The sequence below is a fragment of the Pavona decussata genome, unplaced genomic scaffold (assembly GCF_977016875.1).
Source record: "Pavona decussata unplaced genomic scaffold, jaPavDecu1.1 SCAFFOLD_11, whole genome shotgun sequence".
Classification (NCBI taxonomy): domain Eukaryota; kingdom Metazoa; phylum Cnidaria; class Anthozoa; order Scleractinia; family Agariciidae; genus Pavona; species Pavona decussata.
Genome location: NW_028145434.1, coordinates 2,318,872 through 2,343,815, shown reverse-complemented (window position 1 = coordinate 2,343,815; position 24,944 = coordinate 2,318,872). Strand labels below are relative to the sequence as shown.

The following is a 24,944-nucleotide window of genomic DNA, read 5'->3' as shown; positions in this document are numbered from 1 at the left end:
CGGAAACTAATAGTAAACAAGTCTCTTGTAGTAAATTGACAATAATTATCATAGGGCAGCAGAGGGATTGGATCGCTCTTATAATGAACGAGGGTACCGAAAACAGCAGTTATTAAAATCATTACATTCTTGCTAGTAACTGTCAACAACAACAGTTTATTTGTAACGCCATTTAGAAAAATAGTTTTACATTCGACAAAAAGCGTGATAACTCACGTTGATAATACAGCAATAATGAAATGAAAGAGGTCAATTAATTAATTGATTAATTATTTAATTAAATAATTAATAATTAGGTTGTTTCCTGGAAAGCTAGAATTGAACATTTAATTGCTACGATCAAATAACTTTTTCCGTTTACACAAATATAAATTGCTGGTAATGACGGTATTAGTTTCTAAGCGAGCTTGAATTTCTTATCTACCGCTCGCTGTAGTTGTCCTCTTTGTGTCTGTTTCCTTTACTTAATTTTTAACACCCGCTACAAAAGTTAGAGAGTAAATGCATTAACAATCTGAAAATCGGAGTGATAGATTGCGTCTACGGGAAACGGCAAACGTGAAATTCACGTTGACGTTTTCATAATAAGATGAGTGCATGGATGCAAAACAAGCTTGAACTTTGATGCTAACGGAAAACTTATCATTTTACTGAAAATCTGAAAACGGCGAGCAACAAATGAAGGATACGCATGGTCACGTGGTCATTTCTACCGTTTGCCGTAAACGTCATTGTGCTACCTACAATACGGAAAATATTTATTTAGGTTTATCTAATTAGATAAGCGAGTTTAAATGGAGCCTTGACTTACAGTAATTGTACAGCAAATTTTATTAAAAGTAACCCAATAATACACAGAAACGTTCGAAGAATATTTAGAGTTCAATTCATTAATAATATTAATAGCCCTCACATTATTAGACGGGCTATCAAACGTGTAAATATTTATGACATGAGAATAGCAGTGAAATAGACCAGAAAAAACAAAAACAAAATTCATTTTCAGAGATAGAGAACAGCGACTGAAACTAGACTGAGTTTCAACCGTTTAATCTAACGCTCGAAATGGTTCTTAGGCCAAAAACTTGCTCGAACACCAAAACGAATTATTATTCTAACGCCTCACAATTGAAATTGAAAATCTGTAAGGGCATTTTCGACTTATTTTAGCCGTTTTAAAACACAAATAACAAATAATCAGCCCATAAAAAATGATTCTTTATTTACTTGAAAACGCTCTTACAGGTTTTGTCTATATTCGCCGACAAGTTGTCTAGGTTGGCTAGTTTGAATCCTGAAAGTTTCGTTGTAAAAGTGTCTGACTACATTTAGAGGTAATCGACGTTATTTAAAAAGAAGTGCTATACTTGACCATTGCTACGTTAACAGCTGTTGCTTGGAAACCAACAAAAACAAAAAAAATGATCATAGGTTGAAAAGGTGGAGTAGTATGATGGAAATCAAAGCAAGCCTTCTATGCGAAATATTGATTTGAAAAGATCCACCCCAATGTCAGAACCACTGTTGCGAGCCTACTTAATAAGGCTTGAAATCTTGTAATCTTTGTTATTATATTCTTGATATATTTCATGTCTAAGTCTTGGTCCCTTCGCGGCATGATTAGTAAGAATATGCGGTCATGCGATCTATTTAACTGAAGATTAACGTCTGGCAACAATTAGTCAAATAACTGGTATGAAAGTGTATTTCACAGTGAAATTTATGTACGCTTAAAAAAGTATCTTGCACCAAAACCCAGTCTTAAAATATGCCATTAACGGCAAATAACCACAAATGAGTCTCCTGGCGTAGAATTTGGGACTTGTCAGCTTCTGAAAACAGGAATCAGAGCAACAATTGGTTAAAAGTGTAGAAGATATCTGTTTCGTAAGTGAGTGCTTGAGCAGTCGTTTGTGGGGAGAAGTTTTGGTGAAGGCCAAAGTAACGCCTGTTTAGAAGACATCATTGAAGAAAGCACATTTTTTTGTTAAGTATACTTATTACCTAACTGGCCTTGCTTAACTTCTGTTCTCAATAAGTCGTCATGTGTATCCTTGTAAATGAGATTTATGGTCACATATAAAATTCTAACGGCGTATATAGAGAACATAAGAAACTTTGTTAAAAGATCTTCATTGATCTTATTTCCCAACATTATTTAGGAAAAAAGGCAGCGGCTTAATCAAAAAGGCATTTCAGAAACAGCTTATGGCAAGAGCGTTTTGTAGCTTTTCAGTGTTCCAGTGTTTTAAAAAGGAATAAAATAAATCCCCGGGGAAAGGGGAAATGTGTGTTGGGAAAGTTTTCTCTTGACTCCATTACTGAGCGTCTTTACAAGGTTTGTACAAGGATCCCTCGCAATGTTTAACGTCACCATGTTGGACTGTAGTGTACAAAAACACTGAGGGAAAAGAAAACCAAAAAAAAAAAAAAACGAATGGATTATTCTGACTTTTGCTCTCGTATATACGAGAGATACAAGGGAGGAAAATCAATGTCAAAGTATTAGAATAATCCACCAAAAAATTCGCGACCGTTTCATTTTTCTCTGGTAGACCAATCACAGAAACTTCCCCTCTGACAATTCATTCATCCATCCGTTCAATGTTTTTTAGACTTCGTTTTACAAGCTGTCGTCTACTGAAGTAGTATATTTTCTTTTTGGTTGGAGATGGGATTACCTTTTATTTTCTGTGCTTAATGTCTTTTTCTCAGTTTTCTACTGGACTACTTTTTCTTTGTTAACACCAGGCCACTATACAATTTTGGTTTTAACCACTTCGTTCGGAGGTGGATGATTTAACAGCCAAATATTAAACCAAGAAACTGTCTTTCAGAAAACAACAACAACAACCACAACATTTGAAAAAGAAAACTTACATTTTTCAAGCATCATTTCAGCGCTTTCCTTCTTTGCGTCCAAATTCAAGTGGATGTCATCACCAATTAGTGTAAAAGGAGCCCAGTTCCTCACAGCACAGAACTTCTCTGACTCTCGTAGACACTTCATAGCCTGGTGAAGAGCTACACTGGCAGTTTTACCATCTCCAAGACGTTCGTAGAAACTCTTCATGAACTCCAAAGTTGCCTGGTCTTCAATTGCCCAAAGTGAAGCCAGAACAGAACGAGCCCCAGCGGCCAAGAAAGCCCGAGCAATTCCGACGACACCCTCAGACTTGATCTCTCCTCTGCCACTATGACAACAACTAAGCACAACCAGCTTTGCTCGCAGCTTAACAGCCTCGACATCCGACATCTTCAAGACGAAGTCCTCTTCTTTAGGACCCTTGTTCCTTGCTTTGGATCTTGAATTTCGTTCGTAACGATTTTCCCATCCCGAATTTGGCGCCAAAGCAATTTCTCCCGTTCCCTCTCGTCCATGAGCTGCAATATGAACCAAAGCGGCCGAAGTTATTCGTTTTAACACCTCCTCTTTGGTTGCCTCTGTTCCTGTCAGTGGTTGAATCTTTAGAATTTCCCCTATCATCTCTACTTCCTCTTTGGCACAGGGAAGTTCGTTGAACCTTGGTTTTTTGACATCCCCCAGATATGGATCTCCGACAAGCAGTGCCTCCTGCTTACTTTTGCAATCCTCAGGGCAATCAGTGATTAGCCTTAAACTGGTCAACGACGGTACAGTACGGATGCAGATAGAAGTGCTGAGTGCCGAGAATGGAGCCAGGCAAAGGGGACCATCGGGCACAATGATCAACTCGTTACCTTGGCACAAGTCTGCAATGGGTCCAAGAATTGCATCATGTAATGGTTGTAACGCACTGATGGTGCTTTGTGAGGGCACTCTTTGTTTATCGTCATCCTCTTCATCATTGTCATCAAAATTACGATTATTTAGCTCATCAAGTGAACGATTCTCACATTTTACGCGGACACGAACTCCAATTTTCTCCAAAGTAGTATTCAACAAGACAGTCACTGCATCTTTGTGCATTCCTCCTTGTTCCAGTTTTTTTTCTCGAAACTCAACTTTGCTTCCCTTGCTGATAACCCAGAAAGTGATTTTGTTGTGCATGTGCCCCAAGAAAACCGTTTTCGTAGATAACTTGCTTGAGATGTAAGAAATTGTCTCTTTAGGATCAAGTGACGCTGGTGGGGACTCTGTCAAACCATACTGTCTTTTCAAGGCGTCAGCTAAAGTCTGTGCTCGACCTTGCTCAGCAGCACACAAGGACTCATCAATTCTTCCCAGCTTCAACAGGCTTTGCCAAAGACCACTGTAAGCACTACAATAACGGTCTCGAAAACTTATTTTTAAGGCATCTTCACGGGTAATGGAAACTCTGACAGTATCAAGTATATTTACACTAGCTTGAAAACATTTGAAAGCTTCCTGAAACTTTCCAAGGTCTTCGTAAGTGTGGCCGAGGTTTCCATAGGCCATACCTTCTCCGAATCTATCGCCTACTTCCTTTGCTATTTTCAGACGCTTTTCTTGGTATTCGATGGCCTTTTCGAAGTTGTCGAGATTTCCATAGGCGTTACCGAGGTTGCCATAGGCCCTACCTTCATCAGCCCTATCGCCTATTTGTTTTGCTATTTTCAGAAACTTTTCATGGTACTTTATGGCCTTTTGGAACTTGCCCAGGCTTGCATAAGCGTTGCCAAGGTTGCCATAGGCCCTACCTTCTCCGGATATATCGCCTACTTCTTTTGCTATTTTCAGATACTTTTCATAGTACTCTATGGACTTTTGGAAGTTTCCCAGGCTTTGATAAGCGTTGCCAAGGTTGCCATAGGCGCTACCTTCTCCGGGTCTATCGCCTATTTCTTTTGCTATTTTCAGATGCTTTTCATGGTACTCTATGGCCTTCTGGAAGTTGCCCAGGTTCTGATAAACGTTGCCAAGGTTGCCATAGACTGGACCTTCTTCGGGTCTTTCGCCTGCTTCTTTTGCTATTTTCAGATGTTTTTCATGGTACTCTATGGCCTTTTGGAAGTTCCCCAGGTGCTTATAAACACTGCCAAGGTTGCCATATGCCCTACCTGCTCCGGCTTTATCGCCTACTTCTTTGGCTATTTTCAGACGTTTTTCATGGTACTCTTTCGCCTTGTGCACGTTGCCCAGTCCCTGAAAGGCGTTGCCGAGGTTGCCATAGGCCTTCCCTTCTCCGGATCTATCGCCTACTTCTTTTGCTATTTTCAGATGCTTTTCATGGTACTCTGTGGCCTTTTGGAAGTTTCCCAGGTTGTCATAAGCGTTTCCAAGGTTGGCATAGGCCCCACCTTCTCCGGGCCTACTGCCTACTTCTTTTGCTATTTTCAGGGCCTTTTCATGATACTCTATGGCCTTTTGGAAGTTTCCCAGGCTGTGATAAGCGTTGCCAAGGTTTCCATAGGCGCAACCTTCTCCGGCTGTATTGCCTACTTCTTTTGCTCGTTTCAGATCCGTTTCATGGTACTCTATGGCCTTTAGGAAATAGCCCAGGCTCTGATAAGCCTTGCCAAGGTTGCCATAGGCCCTACCTTCTATGAATCTATCGCCTACTTCTCTTGCTATTTCCAGATGCTTTTCATGGTACTCTATGGCCTTTTGGAAGTTGCCCAGGCTGTCATACGCGTTTCCAAGGTTGGCATAGGCCCCACCTTCTCCGGTTCTATCGCCTACTTCTTTTTTTATTTTCAGATCCTTTTCGTGGTATTCTATGGCCTTTTGAAAGTTTCCCAGGCTTTCATAAGCGTTGCCAAGGTTGCCATAGGCCTTACCTTCTCCGGATCTATTGCTTAGTTGTTTTGCTGTTTTCAGATGTTTTTCATGGTACTCTATGGCCTTTTGAAAGTTGCCCAGGCTCTGATAGGCGTTTCCAAGCTTGCCATAGGTCTCACCTACTCCGGATCTATCGCCTGCTTCTTTTGCTATTTTTAGATGCTTTTCGTGGTACTCTATGGCCTTTTCGAAGCTTCCCAGGATCTGATAAGTGTTTCCAAGGTTGGCATCGGCCCAACCTTCTCTGGATCTATCGTCTACTGAATCGCGTTTCGTCATGTTTTTTTGTAAGAATGTAGCGAAGTCTGTAGAAATGTAAATAGGGGAGAATACTTATTTTACGAACACGTTTTAAGGCCTTTTCTCAGAGTCTACATACACTTAATGTGCAGGGAATGAAAACTTAGAAGATGAAGGTGTGGTCTATACTGTAAAATACCCCTATAAATGTTCCGATTTTATCGTGTCTATTAACGCATTTCTCTCTCAGCTGCTTTCCCGGAAAGATCAATTTACGGAAAAGTACAAGGACCGATTCAATACTTTTAAGGGCTCTATGATCTAGTGGTTGTATAAGTCGACAGGTCAACCTCGCTCATATTTTAAGAAGTCATACAGGCTGTCGATAGTTTTCCTAACCACGTCTTCTTTTCGTGAAAATTTGGCAGGCTCGTGTATCAAATTTGAACTAGTGACGCATTTGAAGATAACGTGTTTTTTTTAGTGATTTTGGTTTAAATTAAGTGAAAACTTAATTAAGTAAATTAGGTGAAACGTTATAAGAAAACTGGTGTTTCCCTTGTGTCTAAAACATATTTACAATAATAGGCTATAATATGGGAGCTTTTTGTTTTGTTTTTGTTGCAAATGGTTGCTTGTATATGCCACTTTTTTAGATTTTCATAAAAGTTAATGAAGTAAATAAGTTGAATCACCCAAAGGGCCTCGAGTTGAAGAACTTTTCTCAACAATGATAAGGCATGGCTTATTCTTTACCTAACACCCCAAGCGAATTTAAAACTACCTGTATTTGAAATAAATGTTTTTTAAAACATTTTAATAACATTTTAATAAATCCCCAGAGTGGCCATAAGTTTGTAATCGACGTATTACAGCGACCTTTTATTCCCTGAGGCGTACGAATTTTGGCCACGTGATTGATGACGTCACCATTCCGCTCAAAACAAATTGTCAGCAGGGGCAAGAATGGTTCATTGTGACTCGGAGCTTAGACCTTAGCATGTGTGATTGTAACTTCTATCGAATAGTAACTGAATCGGTCCTGAATGGCATATAGGTTTTGGTTTTATTAAATGATTGTTAGGAACTTTAATAAGTCACGTGACCTATTTTGTTAAATAAGCCCTTATAAACTAGATATTGAAGTCAACCATTCAGGACAAATTCATGAAAGGCATAACCATACAGTAAGAAAAACGTTCTAATCAATATTCATCATATGTAACCTCGGCGCCCAATTATCTAATTTCTTTTTGGGCAAAGAAACAATGATAACCAGTCACGTGACATCTGTTTTCAACACCCGTGGTTAGAAATGAGTTAGGGTCATCAAGTTCTGTGTCCCTGCCAAGTCTGGTGGTCTTTCAGTTTGTCTCATCTGCAAGTTCCCATTCGGTAACAAATGTACAACTTTTGAAGACAATGTCTCAACATAAGAAGTCGTCGACTCAGTAAAAGAAGATGAGAACGTTTTGCAATATGGAACTGCGCGAACGAAGCATTTTCAAGGTCAACAACAACCGTAACCTGTTTCGCGCCACCTTTTTTTATTGTGAACTGGTTTAACTTTTCTTCACACATAACTTTCTTGAACCACAATGCGGCTCCAGTAGATGTTGATCCATGATGAAGATACATCAATTCAACGGAACGGGGAACTGGTATAGAGCACAATGTATGCTTTGCTTCGACTTTCCATTGCATGTTTTCTCTATTTGATCGTCCCCACATTATCAATGCAACCACTTGAAATGGGTGTGCTCCTTGTTTCCGTTAACAGGGGGGTTATCAGGTGGTGTTTACATTTTTGCTATGGCTTGGAAACCTTTTGCTAACTTTCACAGGCGTGGGACCCAATGTTAAAAGCTTTGGTCAGTTCAACCGTACGTTTCAAGACCTAACCTGCTAGCAGAGGTTTCTTTCTGGCAAGTCGTTTAGCATGTACGAATTTGTTCGCGTCTCTAGTATTTCGCTTAGTCGGCTATACTCGAATGACTTCGTACATGCTAAAAGACTTACCAGAAAGAAACCTCTGCTAGCAGGCAATTCAAGACCACCTTAAAGCCTGGCTGTCACAACTGCAGCAACCTTACATGTAGTTCCTGGGTAGCTTTAACTTTCACTGTACTACTGTTCACTCATTATCTTCTCCCCTGCTCACTAGAGCAGCGGGGCTATCTGGGTGGAGACATGCCTCCATGTAAGCTCAGACTCAGCACCAATCTTCTGCAGCCAACTCTCCACAAATTGTTTGTACTGACATTCACCACTGATACAAAGTAGAACTATGTTGCTGTATAGCCTGTAATTGTGCATCCAAACGGACTGGCTGAGATCGATCCATGCGATCAGCAAGGCTACTTGTAACAGCGATCTGTCTGGTTAAACTCTGACCCTATTTTTGCCTCTTGAGTGTCATAATACCTGACAGCCGTGCGTCCGAAACCTAATTTTTTAATAAGCACAAAGTACGTTACACACACTCTCCTACCAGGTTTAAAAACGGATAGAAGATACCTACAACCTTGTGAAGAACACAGCGCTCTTAGTTGGTTTGCGCCTCACTCGGACAGGAGAGAATAATCTCATAAAGTTCCGTGCTCCCTCCCAGTAAGAGGGGGCTTGATCCATCTGTGTGGTTTGTCCTTAGTTGCTGCTTTGCATAAGCACTCTCCTTATCCACTGGTAGAAGAGGGATGCGTTCAAGCACAGGCACATATGACTGCCACCTCTAATTTGAAGGTTGCGCCCTTAAAAATCTCGACAGCTTGTCGTTTCAGGTCTCTTACCTTTTTCAATGTCACCCCACAACGTATCTGGTCATCCACGTAGAGGCGTTTACATTATTCAGCCACTTCATCAGGTTTGCGTTCTTCCTACTTGTACAAGCGGTAATTGTTTACACAACCCAGACGAAAGGGAGATGGTGCAAGGTCAAACAAGGCTATTTTAAAGCGCAATGTCTTACTCTCTGAATGTTCCCTGGCATCTAATTTTAAGGCCGCAGGGCACCACGAGCTTGTCAGAGAGATCTTTCACAACTACTACGGGATGTTACGAGATCTTAGAAGCAGGTTTCACAAAATTTTGTACAACAAAGGCCCTAGGAATAAAATCCCTGTGTTGGGTGATCAGCTGCGTCCACAACACCTTCAGCTTTTTGCCCTTGAATGATTTCACTGTAGGCCTGATTTACTCTAGCCTCCCATGCAGTCGTTTTTGGGGGACTCGTATTACCTCCTCCTCACAAACGCCTGCTCACCGAAGCACCTCACTCCTTTCTCATCGTTTTACTCCCCAAACACCCTAGCCAATCATTAAGGCATTGTCTAATGACAATAAATCAAATTGCTGGTTACAATGGCAGGTTCCGTTTCCCGCGATCTTTGTACAGACGTCTCTGGTACAGTCTTGAGAGATGCGGGAGTTCAGTTTGAATATATATATTTCTTCACCTCTGGAATGGCTGGTCGTGGCTGAAATACCAAAACAAATATCGAAAGTGAATACAAGCACTTCTTGTGAGACGTTTGGACACTGTTATCTGCTGGGAGAGTCAAACTCTTCGGGTAAGTGTAATCGATCTTCCCCGCCTGATCGTGTTGATAGTCGGTGAAGATATCACTTCTTACGGGTGCGGAAACTCTGGAGCAGATTCGTTTGTTTGTACGAAGTGCTACGAGAGACTAACTCGATTCGAGAAAGCAAAGGAGAATGTAGAAGGTATTAAGGGGAGATCTGCAGTATTTATCAGTCCATTAAAGACTATTAAATGGAACTTAAATGTTAAAGAGCCGATCAACTTGTGGTTCTTGTGGAAAATGTCGCACATGACACCAAACATTGCAACAACAAAGCGAGTTTCAACTGCAAAATCTTTAAAGTTTACCAACATATCGGGTAATATTTCGGTTTCCTCCACACCAACAAGGTCAACAATATTGAAGGTAAAGCTTGATAAATATTAAAGTGACTTTGGGTAACCAGTCGGCAAATTGAGGAAAATATCGCTATTTCCCGTCACCCATTCTTTGATTGTAGTCAGTTGATAGGCATTTAAACGAGAAATTTTGGACGTCGGACACACGGTGCTGAAAGCTCACGCACGCTTGGTCAAGTTTTGTCTCCGCCGTAATGTTTTTCACTGTTCCCGTGAGAGGCGCACTGAGGTCAACGTCAACCTTTCGGATTTTAGAAGGTCTACTGTGATTGGCTTAGCGGAGGAATGGAATGTGGCGCTTGGTTGAGAAAGCGTTTGTGGGGAGGAGGTAAGACGAGTCCCCTAAAAACGACTGCGTGGGAGGCTAGATCCACTCATGTCTATTACATCTTCCTTGTCAGAATTTTAGTCTACAAAGATCTCCTTGATCATTACAAGGGAGTGGAGAGTGGTTGAAATCACTTTTCAATTCGAAATTGAACAGCTCCGTGTTGAGAACCAGCACAGTTAAAAGGCAGGCAGTAAGAATCATATGCACAATATTCTTGCCGTACACGCGAGCAAGTGGCTTGGCATTTTTGTTGTCTCGTGTTGTAAGCATGCGCAAGCGTGGGCGAGTGATCACATTTTGGCGGTTCTCCTAAATTCGACTCCACAGGCTTTCGTTGTATGCGACTTTGGCAGTATAAACTATACAGTAACTGCAAGGCATTTAATAAGATTTAGTTGGCCAATTTCCAAGAATTAGACACTCAAGCAGTTTAAGGCCTGGGTTTGAAGGGTGTTCAGAAATTATGAATGATCCCCTATATTTTCAGTTTGTCTGCTAGAACAGGATGAAATTTTCTCTAAAAATAAACATCGATGTTTTCTTTTGCCTTAACGCGTAAGTATGATCACGTGACACATCACGTGACCAAAAAAATTTAAATTTCGTAAATCGGCGATACGGCGGCGAATTTTCTTTATATAGATAACTGAATTAGCGTTTCCGAAGTACTTTGAAAATATTGAACATTCTACGTTTGGAATGACTGTCCTCAAGTTTTTAAATTGGAGTAATTAACATTTAAAGGTTAAATTTTGCACTAAGAAATGACCTTTGTCCTGAAAAAAGTTTTTTCTAGAGAACAATGGACGATCATTCCAAATGTGATGGGCTGGAGATATTCAATCTTTATTAGAAACTCGTTTTTGTTTGATGTTTTCTCTTAAAACTGTCACCTACCTGTCAAATCTTTGCCTTTTTTACCAAAACGATCACGTGACATGTCACGTGATCTATAGCACTACTTATTATGCTTAGAAATATTAAGGATGATAAGACCTTTTTATCTGCCAAATTTCAGTTCAGCGTCATACAATTTGTTAAAGTTATCTCGAATAAACCATTTTTCCTCTTAAAAGCCCTTAACCGAGGCCTTAAACTGCTTGAGACACTGTAACAGCAAGATAAATAAAATTTAGAGAAGAGTTTTGTCCAAATAAATTCTAAACATTTCTTGCATCATCAAGATCAATATTGCCTGTGACACCCCTTTGTGAGTTCCCATACAGTATCACGACCCCGCCCGTTTCCCCAACCCCCTCCTTGCGCTTTCAGCAGCCAAACGCACGTCCCTAATACTACAGTTACTTGGCATGGCCTTAGACGAAATCATAGTAGAAGCTTTCAAGGCAGCCACCTAGATTACCAATTGCACACTTTAGGGAGTGACTTGATAGCTATGCTGAAATTTGAGAGCACAGAGATAGTACTACCTGATTGGCCAAAGAAGCCCTGACATTCTATCCGGATTAGTGTCACATGTCATGACATGACATGACCAGCCTCTGTCTTCGCAAGTTGCTCTCCGATTTTCTATCTGGTCATTTTCCGTTCCTGAGCTTCATTTATTTTATTTTATTTATTTATTTGACTACGCCTTCAAACTTATAACTATAAACAGAACATAACAACGTGAAATAGAAAATAAACGATTACTGTGTTAAGGCAGGGTGACCACAACAGCTAGCGCCAATTACTGTGGGCCCAAGATTTACAAAGTTCTAAAACACTCGAATAAGTTAGTAAAATATTGTAAACTAATAACAACACGAAATAGGTTCTAAAAGGTTGCGTGGCATATTGCATTTTAAACAGACAGATTTCCAGGTTCTGGGGTCCTCAATATCGAAGTGCGAAATAAGTGCATCTTTGTAGTATGAGGACAGCAGGGATTTAAATTGATTCAGAGTTACATGTTCATATCTTAACTGCAGGGGAAGAGCGTTCCAGGTCCTAGAAGTTCTTACAAAAAACGAGTGCTGATAAGTAGAAGTGCGGCATTTCTTTGGTCTGAAAGATTTTGCATTGCTAGCGCTTGCTCTAGTAACCCTTGTGGGAACAACGCGTTCAGGGAGCACGTCATGTGATACACAAACAATACTATTGGTGGCCTTAAAGAAAAAGACCAAGTCCAAAAACTCGTGCCAATAGCAGATAGGTAGGATATCAATTGACAAGAGCCTGTCTCTATAGCTTTCCTCACATAGGAAGGGTAGATCTAAGATAAACTTTGAGGCGCGTCGCTGAACGCGTTCTATGCGCCTTGTGAGGTCTATTGTTTGCGGAGACCACACTTGGGTGGCGTAGCCAAGAGCAGGACGTACGATGGCTAGGTAGAGAATTCTGCGGGTGCTTGAGCATAGAACGTCCATTGCACATCTACGTATGAACCCCAGTAACTTGTTTGCCTTAGCGCACTGTTCAAGCGTGTGCTTTTTCCACGTTAAGTCGGAACTAACGTAGACTCCGAGGTCTTTCTCGTGATTGGTGACCTCTAAAGGCTTCTCATTTATCTTGTATTGGAACTTAACTGGATTGAACTTTCTTGTGATGTGCTGCTGCTTGCATTTCGTTTGGTTGAAAACCAAGCCTGAGGAGGTAGCCCAGGCCTCCAGTTTTGCAGGAGGATGGCGTCTTGGGTGGAGTAAACTCTCCGGTACAGCTTAGTGTCGTCAGCAAATGAGGCCACTTTCGAGTTCACCACAACATCAGGGAGGTCATTCACGTACAATAGAAACAATATTGGGCCCAGAATGGAGCCCTGGGGGACTCCTGACGTGACATCCAACTCGGGGGAACTGGTGCCGAGTAGGGTAACCCGTTGTCTCCGGCCTAGCAAGTAAGACCGGAACCATGACAATAGGTTTCCAGAGATGAGAAAGTTAGTCTGGAGCTTGCTCAGCAACTTCTTTCTCCATATTTTTCTCCCGTGCGGCCGTTCATTCTATCAGCAATACCCGCTTAGTACATTTACACCAATGAACCATGTCAGTCCACTCGTTGGTCGGAGCGATATAGGTCGAGGTGCTTGCTTGCTCCCTTGGTCAGAGTCTGGGAGGGAGGCCTTACGTTCCTGGATGAACGGGATGGCTGTTGTTTTTCGCTAATTTGTTTCTTGTTATAACACCTTAGACTGAACCTTAACCAGGTCTTGCACGACAGCGAGAACCTTGCCGTGGTTGCAGGTTTACTCCTCACACCTTGGAGATGTCAGAACCAATGATACCACACTGTGTGAGTTTTGTCTGAGATAGTAAAGGATCATAATTTGAGCGAATGAAGACAGAGGTAGCGGGAGATTCCCCGAACAGAAACAAGTTCGAAATGCGTTTTTGTGGCTCCGTGTTGTCCCAGGTGGCTTTACCTTGGCTGTCAGCAGTGGCTATCCTTGCTTCCCCCTCGAAGAACCGAAGACCAAGATCATCATGGGAACATAAAACTACACTCTGATCACGACAATCTTGTTAAAAACAACGTTTCTTGTTCTGATAATATTTTTTAGCTAGTTTTGTTTTTTAAAATATGTTCGGGTATTTCATAACCTGCGTTAAACTCGGCCTCGGTCAATTGCTAATTTGTGCTATTCCGAGGATCAAGAAATGCGACTTACGTATATTTATAGGATCTTTCCCTTACCCTTTCCCTCAGGTCAAATAATGGTCCACAGGTGAACCCCGGTAGTTTGGAGGATAGCGTTTTTGTTTACAAACACCAAATGATACGCGAACAACAGCATACCTTTTCGAGTTCCTGCAGAACTAGTATTATTTAGCCAAAATCTAATGTTTTCTAAAGAATAAGATACCTTTGATAAAGTTTGAGCTGTACTTGTTCCTTATTATAAAATTTGGCATTCACTTGTTAGTTTTCGAACAAAGTTGTACCCGGCGTTTTTGGGTTTACAATACACTTCTGTTGTCTGTGTTATGAGTCTGCGTTTGAGTGCACTAGGGCCTCCAAATATCGACCTAAATGGACGGCAAAAATTAATCAGTTCCTCTCGTGTTCTTGGTTATTCAGATAGATCGCGGAGCAAGATGAAATGCTTGTAAATAACTTCCATTTACCCTCGGCGGTGTTTATAGCTCAAGTGCTAGTGGGGCCGAGCATTAGACTGCACAAACATAAGAAATAATTTCAATTGAAAATAACATGGTTAAAAATCCCAACTGGCAGGAGGCAGACCAGCTGGCTATGTTCAAGTGCGGCCGAGGGGGAGTTGCACTCGCGAGAACCAAGAAACAACTCCAGCTAGCGGTCAGAGTGGGACTTGAATCCGGGACCTCCGTATTTCAAGTCCGGCGCCCTAACCATTCGACCACGCTGCCACCCGCAGAAGGCCGCAGAACGTAATTATGGTCTAAATAGGACTAATTGTTCAATTTGTTCGTTGAGCTCAAAAATCTTTAAGACAAAGAACATTGGTGAGAAGCGTACTCCTTTTGTCGATGATGGATTTGTTATCCAAAGTAATTTAGCTGATATAAAAATAAACTGAACACACTTCTCTGGTATCTTTTTTGCGTTCATGTGTTATTCTTTTACACGTACTTCATTTACCTTATAAAGACCCCGGTACTTTGAAAGGGTATCAAATCGAATCTATATAAGTAGAGGTTGTTTAAGGCATAAGGCTAACAGCAAACAAGTATTGTTATCAGAGTAACTTAAAATTCCTGTCAGCATATTTTATTCAATATGCCGCTCGCCTGCTAGAGTGAGACATGGAGAAAGGGAAGTCACTATACTCAAAAGTGAAATGCACTGATAATTCTTCCTCCCAGAGTCTCTCCCCATTCCCATTTCTTATAGATAACATTTGGGACAAAAAAAGTACATTTTTAAACATTATAATACTAAGCTTCTGTCATTAGCCACAATAATTGTCCAAAATCTTATTTAAAGTGATAAATTATGTGACAGAAATACTTATAAAAACAAATGCCTTGAGGGAAATATTCATGTAAACATTTCTGTTTATGGTTTTGGCCTTTTCAGGAGCCATAAACAGGGATGGAGACTGCAAGCGTGGGTTCCACGCGTCCCCATGTGTTGTACCAAAAAAATCTATTATTAGAAAAAAATTGCGCCACCTTTCACGTCATAAACCCGCGCGGATACACGCAAATTTGCGTGGGACTACTACCTGGTATATGGAAAATGGAACACAAAGTCCAGTTCGGTTTCGACAATATTACATAATTTTTAAATACTTTGATTGTCAAAATAACATTTTATTACCCTGTACATGTTTTTAAGTTCCTTCGTCTAACCTTACTAAACTACAGCATTGCCCATAGGGACAACTCCACGAAATTCTCCTGGCTGAGTAGAAAAATAAAAACCTTGCAGTACAAACATAAAAATATTCTCCGCAATGCTGATATATATAAACTTAAATTTTATTTGAGAAGTCGATCAGTTTCAACCATTTATTTCAAATTGGTGGTATGTCCTTGAGGAGACGAGTTTTAAAAAGTCATCGTCTCAAGTTAAGTGTTTTCTACGCACTCACTGGCATGAATATTTGGAGTTTCCACCAAATGTCCACTGTCATTTTACGAGTGTATGGTTTTACTTAATAAGACGGACATAGTTTAGCATAAAAAACGTTTAATGCCTAGTACCTGTAAAACAGGTAATGGTTAAACAAGTCGGGGGTTACCGCGCGAAAGGTTGCAAAGAATTCAGATTTGATATTCTGGCAGAAATTACGTAGTCAAGCTAAAAGTAGATTTCTTTCACAGATCAGTGCCAAATTTTTCAACATCGGTCAGAAGTGAATTTCTCGATTACGTATTTTTGCCGAAAACTTATTGCTTCTTGTGACGGCTGTTAGCTTACTGCTTTCAAGAAGTTCTACACGTTGAGATTAATGTTCATTCGTTTATTAGTTGTTGATTTCTATGGTCATCGAAGTAGACACGTTCTTATCTGTTTTCAAACTCTTTCTTTTTTACAAGTTCTCAGGATAAATTTCCTCAACATCAAACAAGCAACTTTAAAATCAAAATAAGCTAATAATAATTATTCGCAAAATGCCTCCAGCACAACGTTAAAACTACTAGCAGACAAACGACACGTTTTCATGAATTGCATGTCCGCGGGAGTGAAAACAAATATTAAGCTAAAATGACAGAAGAGATTTTTTTACCTTATTTCGAAGTACGTATCTTGAATAAAACCCAGAAACCAATCCAAATGTTTCAACTCGGTGTCGGTCCATTCTCCACTGTTTTATATTTTATAGATCAGCTTTGTTTATACCCAAGGAACCGGCTGCCGTTTTACGAATGCGAGAAGGTATAAAGCTGGTATAAATTTTTCGCGCATGTTTTTTTTCTGGTTAGAAAGTCCATCCATGTCGCCGGTTGTTGTTTTGCCTCTTCCTTTGCATGGTCAAGGAACCTGATTTCAAGCGGTGAGGGTAAAAGGCGGAATGAGTTTGCGGAATGGAATGTGGAAAGACGTGCGGAATGGCATAATTATGCAAAATAAGAATTGCGGAATGACATAATTATGCGAGATACGATTTATGCATAATGACTCACAGAAATACATTAAACTGAAAAAGCGCGCCTTTTTTTGGGCGCCAATTTGCAAATACAGCCTTTTTGTAACCATTTCAACCGAAGAATGCATCACAAAAACCCAAACAATGGTATCTTCGAATTCAAAATTTTTTCTTTCGATTCTCATGGCATAGCCGTTGATGCAACACAGCAGCTCGTGGACTTTTATTGTTCGCGAGTGAACACACGATTTGTAATGCATTTGCATTAAAGAGGTTTGTTTATTTACGTAACCTGGTTTCCATTCCACACGAGTCGTCCGCCATTACGGGAGATGTATACAACTCAATCGAAGGCTGGTTAAACTTGACATGTTTCAAGCTTTCACAGCGCCTCGCAGGAAAAAGACGTGAGTAAAGAACCGCCTCTGCTTATTTGTGAAACGATTTATGTCACTTGTCGAAGATTTATCTGGTTATGACGAATGTGTTGTGGTTCGGTCATGCTCATTTCCGTTGTTTTACGTTTTATATTAATCAATTTATCATACACAGCCAAACACAAACACACACACACGCAAATAAATAAATAAATAAATAAATAAATAAATAAAAACGAAAATAAAAATTTAACCGCAATCTATACCGCAGAACTCTCTCCCCGTATTTTGACGTGTAGATTTCGGTTTTTTTATTTTCGAAGGAAGGATCTTGATGTAACAAATTTTCAACTCCAACATTTTATAAGAAACTATATCTAAGCAATTCGGGAAAGATTTCCGCACAGCCCCATACATTATTTATCCATGCACAACTGTCACACTAACCCACTTCCAAAAACGACGAGCGTGAAAACAGAGTGTGTGCCAAATGTATAGATAATTATGCATGGGGCTGTGCAGATATCTTGAGGCAACTCGTACTAAAAATACTGTAAGAGACTAATGTCACTTGAAGCCTCGGTGATTAATACCATACCGTAATTCTTATCTACTTTCTTTTCTTTTTCCTCTTTTTTTTTTTATTTTAAAAAATCAATATAAGCTTGTATTGTACTGGTTATCCCATAACATGAATTCCCGGTTTTAAGTCCCCCTCCCCTGCTAATAAATCGCCTCGATTTTTGGGCCATCTATTTGTAAACGAAAATTTTATTCCGTGATAAACCCCTACCACTCTTCCACTTATAGGCCCATCTTTGATCTTTATATAAACACGTAACACCCCTTCCCCCTTGCCCCTAAAAAAGCCGTTGACATTTCCTTTTTACGTATCCCCACCCGTAACCGGAATTTTACGGTATTATGGTCTGTGCCTCATTACAAGAGCCTGTGAAGTTTTCCTAGACTCAACCTATTGTTGACTTTTTTGGTTTTCCTTGTTTTATCTGATTGGTGAGTATCACAGGTCTCACTGAGGTAAACCCATAAATGGTTGGATTGCTCAGTAGCTCAACAACAGTAACTCAAGTAGCTCTACAAACATGTAATGTAACCACACTTACACCCCAGGGGAAGGGGGGACTCTTACATAAAACTGAAGGGACAAGCCGTCAAAAATGTTGAACAGAATGTTCTAAATTGTACCAGACTCTCTTGGCATAGGTGTGGCCCCAATGTAGTTTCCTTAACGGTTACGAAAACAAAATATTGAAATAATCAAGCAGTTTCCTCATTCCACAGAACAAAAAAGCTTTCCTTTGAGGTTTTGAAAGCAGAGATTCAGATTTCCACCGCAATGGTACAAAACTGCACATTTTCAACCCCTGTCAGGGACAAGCATTTTTACATCGCCCTAAAATTGACCTCCCATTTCCCCTTGGGGTGTAGAGCAATAATAACTAACTGTTCACATGGAGTTAACGTTTGGCAACAACAACAACAACAAGCAAGAAAGGATCAAAAGTATGAATTCTCCATACATGTTCCGATACATACCCAGCTGTTCACTATTTATGACTTTTTTTTAGGTCAACCATACAACCAGAGTTTTTTTGTTTTTTGTTTACGTACACATAATTTTTTTAAAAATTAATTTTTATGATTCTTGATGACTGACCTAAAAATAAACCAAGGGGAATCGTCATCATTCCAATAAGTCATGTAAGACCATTAGAGGATTAACCCCACACATATACTTGATCCTCTCTTATGACAACCAAAACTATATCCACCATAACTTTAGCTGGTAATTCTAGTTGTCATAGCAGTTTCCATGTCCACATATATAACGCTTGTAATATGAAAACTCTACAAACAGTATCTTCATTTAACATAAAGTTTGAAGATACTTAAGCATAATATAAACAAGGCTGTTTTCACGCCAAAAAATGAGTTGTTCATTACATAATTAGAGACTGATCGTTTATTACGTCCTAGGGGGGGGGGGGGGGGGGGGCGGTGTTTTTTGAGGGGGGGTAATTTTTTTAAACGAGCTCTTTTTTTGGGAGGGGGTAATTTTGTACCTTGTACGAAAAGTGAGGGGGGTAAAATTTTAAGGGTACCAACTAAATGTATTTCGCAATCATTCTTCTCATCAATCCTAGAGTTGGTAAAATCGACTAGATACTTCTCCATATCGCTACTATTCTTCAGAGCGACAAAGATCTTGCACGTAATAGGTTGAGTAATGGCATAGACAGGCAAAGCGTGTATTTCATCAAGCAGTTTATCTCTGAAGGCTTGTTTCTCTGGGCAAAAAAATTGACCAAAAGACGAATAGAGATGGTAGGCTTCTTCAAAATCTATATAATTATCCACATCCTTGATCCACATCCATACATCAAATGCTCCTGTACTGCTCTCAAACCCCGAGCTGCTTTGACCTTCTGTGTACCTTCTTTAGACGACCGTGAAGAATAGACTCCAGCAATAACAAAACATCGTGATTATCAAGACATTGAAGAGATATTCTAAGGTACGTTCCCTTACTTGAATTTCGCCTAACTTCTGATTGTTTCTCTTGCCAGTTCAGATTCAGAGAGCTAGCGACTTCCGCATGTAACCAAGCGTTGTCACCAGGGGCCCGTTTCTCTAAAGACCCGGTAACTTACCGGGCCCGATAAGTAATTTTGGTGACAAATGTTTCTTAACAGAAGTCAATTTTTGTCAGCTTTGAAAACTAAATTTTAAAATCATGTTATTCTATGAAAACATTGGCCAAGTACCATGTCTGTAATCGTTCTGTAATCGGCGAAAAACGGGCCCAGTAAGTTACCGGGCTTTGGAGAAACAGACCCCAGGAATTTCTCAACAATTCAACCGCCAGGCCAACCTTACGGGGGGGGGGGGGGGAGGGGGTGGGTAAAATTTTCAAACTGTCATTGCAGTGGGGGGTAAAACTTTTGTTTGAAAGATTTTTTGGAGGGGAAAGTTTTCATACACTTGATTTTTTAGAACACCACCGCCCCCCCCCCCCCCCCCCCGGCCCCCCTAGGACGTAATAAACGATCGGTCCCTTAGTTATGTAATGTAATTTGAAAACAACTCAACAAACTTATCGTTTTCAAAGTGATGTTCTAATGTTCTTGCTTACAGTTTGTAAAATGTCAAAAAAAAAATGATTTAATGTGGAACCTTGCCAGTATACAACAAAGATGCATTATCCTTTAATTAGGCCAAAATTTAAAAGCAAATTCTAAAAACTGATCGATTTTAGTTTTTATTTGTCTGAGACAGTTCAAGTATCAGACAAAATGGTCAGTAAAATAAGAAGAAAAAAAAGCCAAAAAAGCAGTATATAATACTAACATATTCTTTAAGGCTTTGCCCCACTATAAGCTAGCATAATGTTGAAACACCTACTTAGATACCCACTTCAAAGATCAGAATAAACAATGTTTGGGGTAACACGTTTTATACTTTGAAAATAAAATACAATGTGACTGGATTGTTTAGCCATTGTGATGGATGATAGTTGTTACAGTGGTGAAGAAGCTTTCTCCATCTTAGGAATATTTTGGGATGTTATCAGTATGATTTATTTGCAAGTTCTTACAACTGTAAAGTATACACGCTGAAGGTGATTCCATCACTTATAAGTCAGAGGGACATGCACTATTCATGGTTAAAAATGGGCATGGGTGTTATTTCAACACGTTGCAGTTCCCCTCCCCCTACCCCTCTCTTCTCCAAAGTGGACTGAATTTCATGTTTCCTCTCTAAACCCGAGATTTTATGGTTTTGGATAACCAGTACAATACAAGAAAGTAGGCTTCAAGTGACATTAGTCTCTTACAGTATTTTTAGTACGAGTTGCGTTAAGATATCTGCACAGCCCGATGCATAATTATCTATACATTTGGCACACACTCTGTTTTCACGCTCGTCGTTTTTGGAAGTGGGTTAGTGTGACAGTTGTGCATGGATAAATAATGTATGGGACTGTGCGGAAATCTTTCCCGAATTGCTTAGATATTGTTTCTAATAAAATATTGGAGTTGAAAATTTTATTTGTTTCATCAAGATCCTTCCATCGAAAATAAAAAACCGAAATCTACACGTCAAAATACGGGGAGAGAGTTCTGCGGTATAGATTGCGGTTAAATTTTTATTTTCGTTTTTATTTATTTATTTATTTATTTATTTATTTGCGTGTGTGTGTGTTTGGCTGTGTATGATAAATTGATTAATATAAAACGTAAAACAACGGAAATTAGCATTGACCGAACCACAACACATTCGTCATAACCAGATAAATCTTCGACAAGTGACATAAATCGTTTCAAAAATAAACAGAGGTGGTTCTTTACTCACGTCTCTTTCCTGCGAGGCGCTGTGAAAGCTTGAAACATGTCAAGTTTAACCAGCCTTCGATTGAGTTGTATACATCTCTCGTAATGGCGGACGACTCGTGTGGAATGGAAACCAGGTTACGTAAATAAACAAACCTCTTTAATGCAAATGTATTACAAATCTTGTGTTCACTCGCGAACGATAAAAGTCCACGAGCTGCTATGTTGCATCAACGGCTATGCGATGAGAAAAGAAAGAAAAAAGTTTGAATTCGAAGATACCATCGTTTGGGTTTTTGTGATGCATTCTTCGGTTGAATGGTTACAAAAAGGCTGTATTTGCAAATTGGCGCCCAAAAAAAGGCGCGCTTTTTCGGTTTAATGTATTTCTGTGAGTCATTATGCATAAATCGTATCTCGCATAATTATGTCATTCCGCAATTCTTATTTTGCATAATTATGCCATTCCGCACGTCTTTCCACATTCCATTCCGCAAACTCATTCCGCCTTTTACCCTCACCGAATTTCAAGCACTAAAAATCTCTTTTTCCAGTTCAACATGAGGAAGAAAACAGCGAAAGCTGACGGAGCTCAATATGGAGGTTGCAAAAACTGCGTAACAACTTTGCCGCATCATAACTTTCCACAACTGTTTAGACTTTCTCCAAAAAAAAAAAAAAAAAAAAACCCCAGAACTTTAGACATTTTTGGGATACTTATTGTACCATATCATACTAGCAAAAGTGACAGAAAGCAGTTGAGATAAAATTCCCTAAAGTTACGTGTCTGAGTTACATATCTGTAGAGTGTCATTCATTCAATTGAAGCAACGCACGCAGCGCCACCGTTTTGGCGCCTTTTTTTAACTTTACTGTGAGAGTCATGTGATCAATATGCTTTTATTTCAACTTTTCCCGTCTCCTTTCATTTGTTATCTTTTCGTTGTGAGAGTCTAATTCCTTAAATGTGGGCACAGAGGAGATATTTCCTGGCAGAATTTTAAAATTTGGACGCCATTTTGAACGGGAAGGAAAAAAAAAACTCAACTTCTCCACGCGCGATCCTGGCCATTTACATGCGTGCACGCACGTGCGTATGGTGCATTTTTTTCTAAAAATAAATTTTTTGGTACAACACATGGGGACAAGCCCACAAGTCAAAATGGCATCCCGTTATGGTCTACATCCCTGTTTATGGCTCCTGGCCTTTTATAAAGGGCTGCCGATTTGTAAAGTTGGAATTTTTTACCATTTCAGGCCTCCCAGTATTCATTCTTTGGTCGCGTGATAGTTACAGTAGAAACTCGCGTGTAAGAACCTAATAGTTTAAGAACCTGCTGGCAGAAATTTGCCATTTTAATACCCAAAAATATAAGAACCTTTTTAGCCAAGCAAGATCAAACAGTTTCTTATATGTGGGTAACAGTTAAGTAACGATAAACATTTTAAACAAGGAGTTGCAAATTTATATTGCAAGAAAATACCAAACTGTAATTACAAATAAAAGCATTAATTTCTACAACAAAAATGGGTTTATATAAAGTACAGTTGTGAATAAATACTGTATAGTTAAGGACCAAACCCAATTTTATTTATTTTTCTGGTAATGAACAACTATATCTCCTTCATAGAAATCAAGAACCTGATTAAGAACCTACTTGCCCTAAATTGCCAATATATACGCCAAAATACAAGAACCGATTTTGCCAGACTTCAAAAAATAAGCACTCGAAGGAGTGCATGTGGTTTCCGCTACCATAATGAAAAGTTATTGCCGGTGTTTGAGTGACCCTGAAAAAAGTCATTGTAAGAAAATGAAAGGGCATCTCTTTAAAGATCAATAAATTATATGTGACTGTTTTTACATTTACTGTAGGTTTTTTGTTCGCTTTTATGTGACGTGCATTTATGAAAAAGTTGCAAGGCTGGGTGTTACTTCGGTAGGTGTATGTTATATGCTAGTGGGGTTGCAAATTTGTAGATGACTTAACTTGCCTGCCTTGTTCTCCTTCTCTCTAGTACCAGCCTTTGGCCCTTCGGCCGGTAACAATAAACTCGCCAAAGAAAGGTTTCTATGGCTCGGAATGGCAAAAAAACACCATGCATGACTCATTCAACATTACCTTGAAACTTTATTTCAACATAATGGTAAAAGGCAACTTTAATATCTCCACTAAAATTTCAACCAATCGTGTCGCGTGAACATAAAGTCTCAAGTTCCAAACAGCATTTACACCACACAAACAGAGGGTGGTCTGCCTGTGGCTGCACAAGGCGCTCGACAACGACAGCCAAACAAACACTTTGATTCAGCGATCACTATTTTCAGTTGATTGACAACTCGGAGAAACTGTCCAAAATCTAAGAGAAGCTTCTAGAAGCAAATAACCGATATATTGCTCGAGAGTGCTGATTCTGTCTCGTTAGCAGTGCAAAACAACACAAAATCATTGTAAATAAAAGGTAGTCTATGACTGCATGTGGCTACTGCTTTATTTTTGTAGTCAATGCCAAAATTGTGCAGCGCAATTTGATCTTGTTGTCATATGGGCGAATTTGGTATGTGCTGGAGGATTTCGGTTTGTTTACACTTTTCTTCACCGGGACAGTAATAGATATGGTACCGCTCTCCCATGGTTTACATAAGATTGCATGGTGAAGAAATTCCGTGAATCAAGACACACAGATAAACAGACAACAAGCTCTTTTAATTGAAATATTTATTCAGACAGACCCGTGTTCACGCCTGAAAAGCAAATTCGTTCAATTTTCGCTTCGAGTGAAGTTACGTAGGCGACCGATCCAAGCGAACTGCGCGTCGCTAGACTCTATTAAACTGAGTATGTTTTATGAAAATTTCGCCAAAGTGGATTCCCAGGATTACACAAAAATTTCCGAGAACGTCTACAGCTCATGTGATGATTTGCAGTTCTTGTTTGCGATCGCACATGTTTTGCCGTGACACCATCTCGGACAGGAAGTTCTTTGCTATGAACTCACTGGTTTCCTCTTTTTAAGCAGCCGAGTGTTCCTTAGAAGTTGTTCTTTTGATTTACAGTATTAAAAACCTGTGTTTTCCTTCCAAGAACCACAAACTGCTACCTTGAAATTCCACGCATGAGAGATGCGGCAGCCATTTTGAATTGAATACAAGGATCTTCCGTACGAATAAAGCCGACTGAGATCTCGTCAACCTGTCGGGTGAACCTTCGGCATTCCGAACCTTTACGGAAAATAGACTTACTTACTAACACTACACGATGACAAGGTAGGTTCCAGCTTCGTAAAAGCTGAAACCACAAAAATGTAGGTTCTTACACGCGGGTTTTTGCTGTATTTCAATCCATCAACTACAAAATGGTCATAAATTCGATTGCACTCGACCAATTCAGATTCACCCAGAGGTTTGCTTTCATAGTCTAATAACTAGATGCAAAGTCAAGCTATTGAAGAAAGAAATTTTAGCACCAA

General features: G+C 39.8%; 3 protein-coding genes across 11 annotated transcripts in view; 1 reads left to right on the top strand and 2 right to left on the bottom strand.

Annotated features, from left to right (window-relative positions):
* Positions 1-24,944, bottom strand: part of LOC146488159 (uncharacterized) — a 538,028-nt gene that overhangs the window by 51,092 nt on the left and 461,992 nt on the right. The window lies entirely within an intron of this gene.
* LOC146488171 (uncharacterized) overlaps positions 1-24,944 on the top strand; it is a 286,546-nt gene that overhangs the window by 65,198 nt on the left and 196,404 nt on the right. The window lies entirely within an intron of this gene.
* The window catches only part of LOC146488176 (uncharacterized), a 119,134-nt gene continuing 94,390 nt past the window's right edge, over positions 201-24,944 (bottom strand). The window contains exons 5-6 of the mRNA XM_085121928.1: positions 2,881-6,027; positions 201-1,948 (exon numbers count right to left, since the gene is read on the bottom strand). Coding sequence (XP_084978054.1) covers positions 1,731-1,948; positions 2,881-6,001 — 3,339 coding nt within the window. The 5' untranslated portion in view covers positions 6,002-6,027 and the 3' untranslated portion in view covers positions 201-1,730. The remainder of the gene's footprint in view (positions 1,949-2,880; positions 6,028-24,944) is intronic.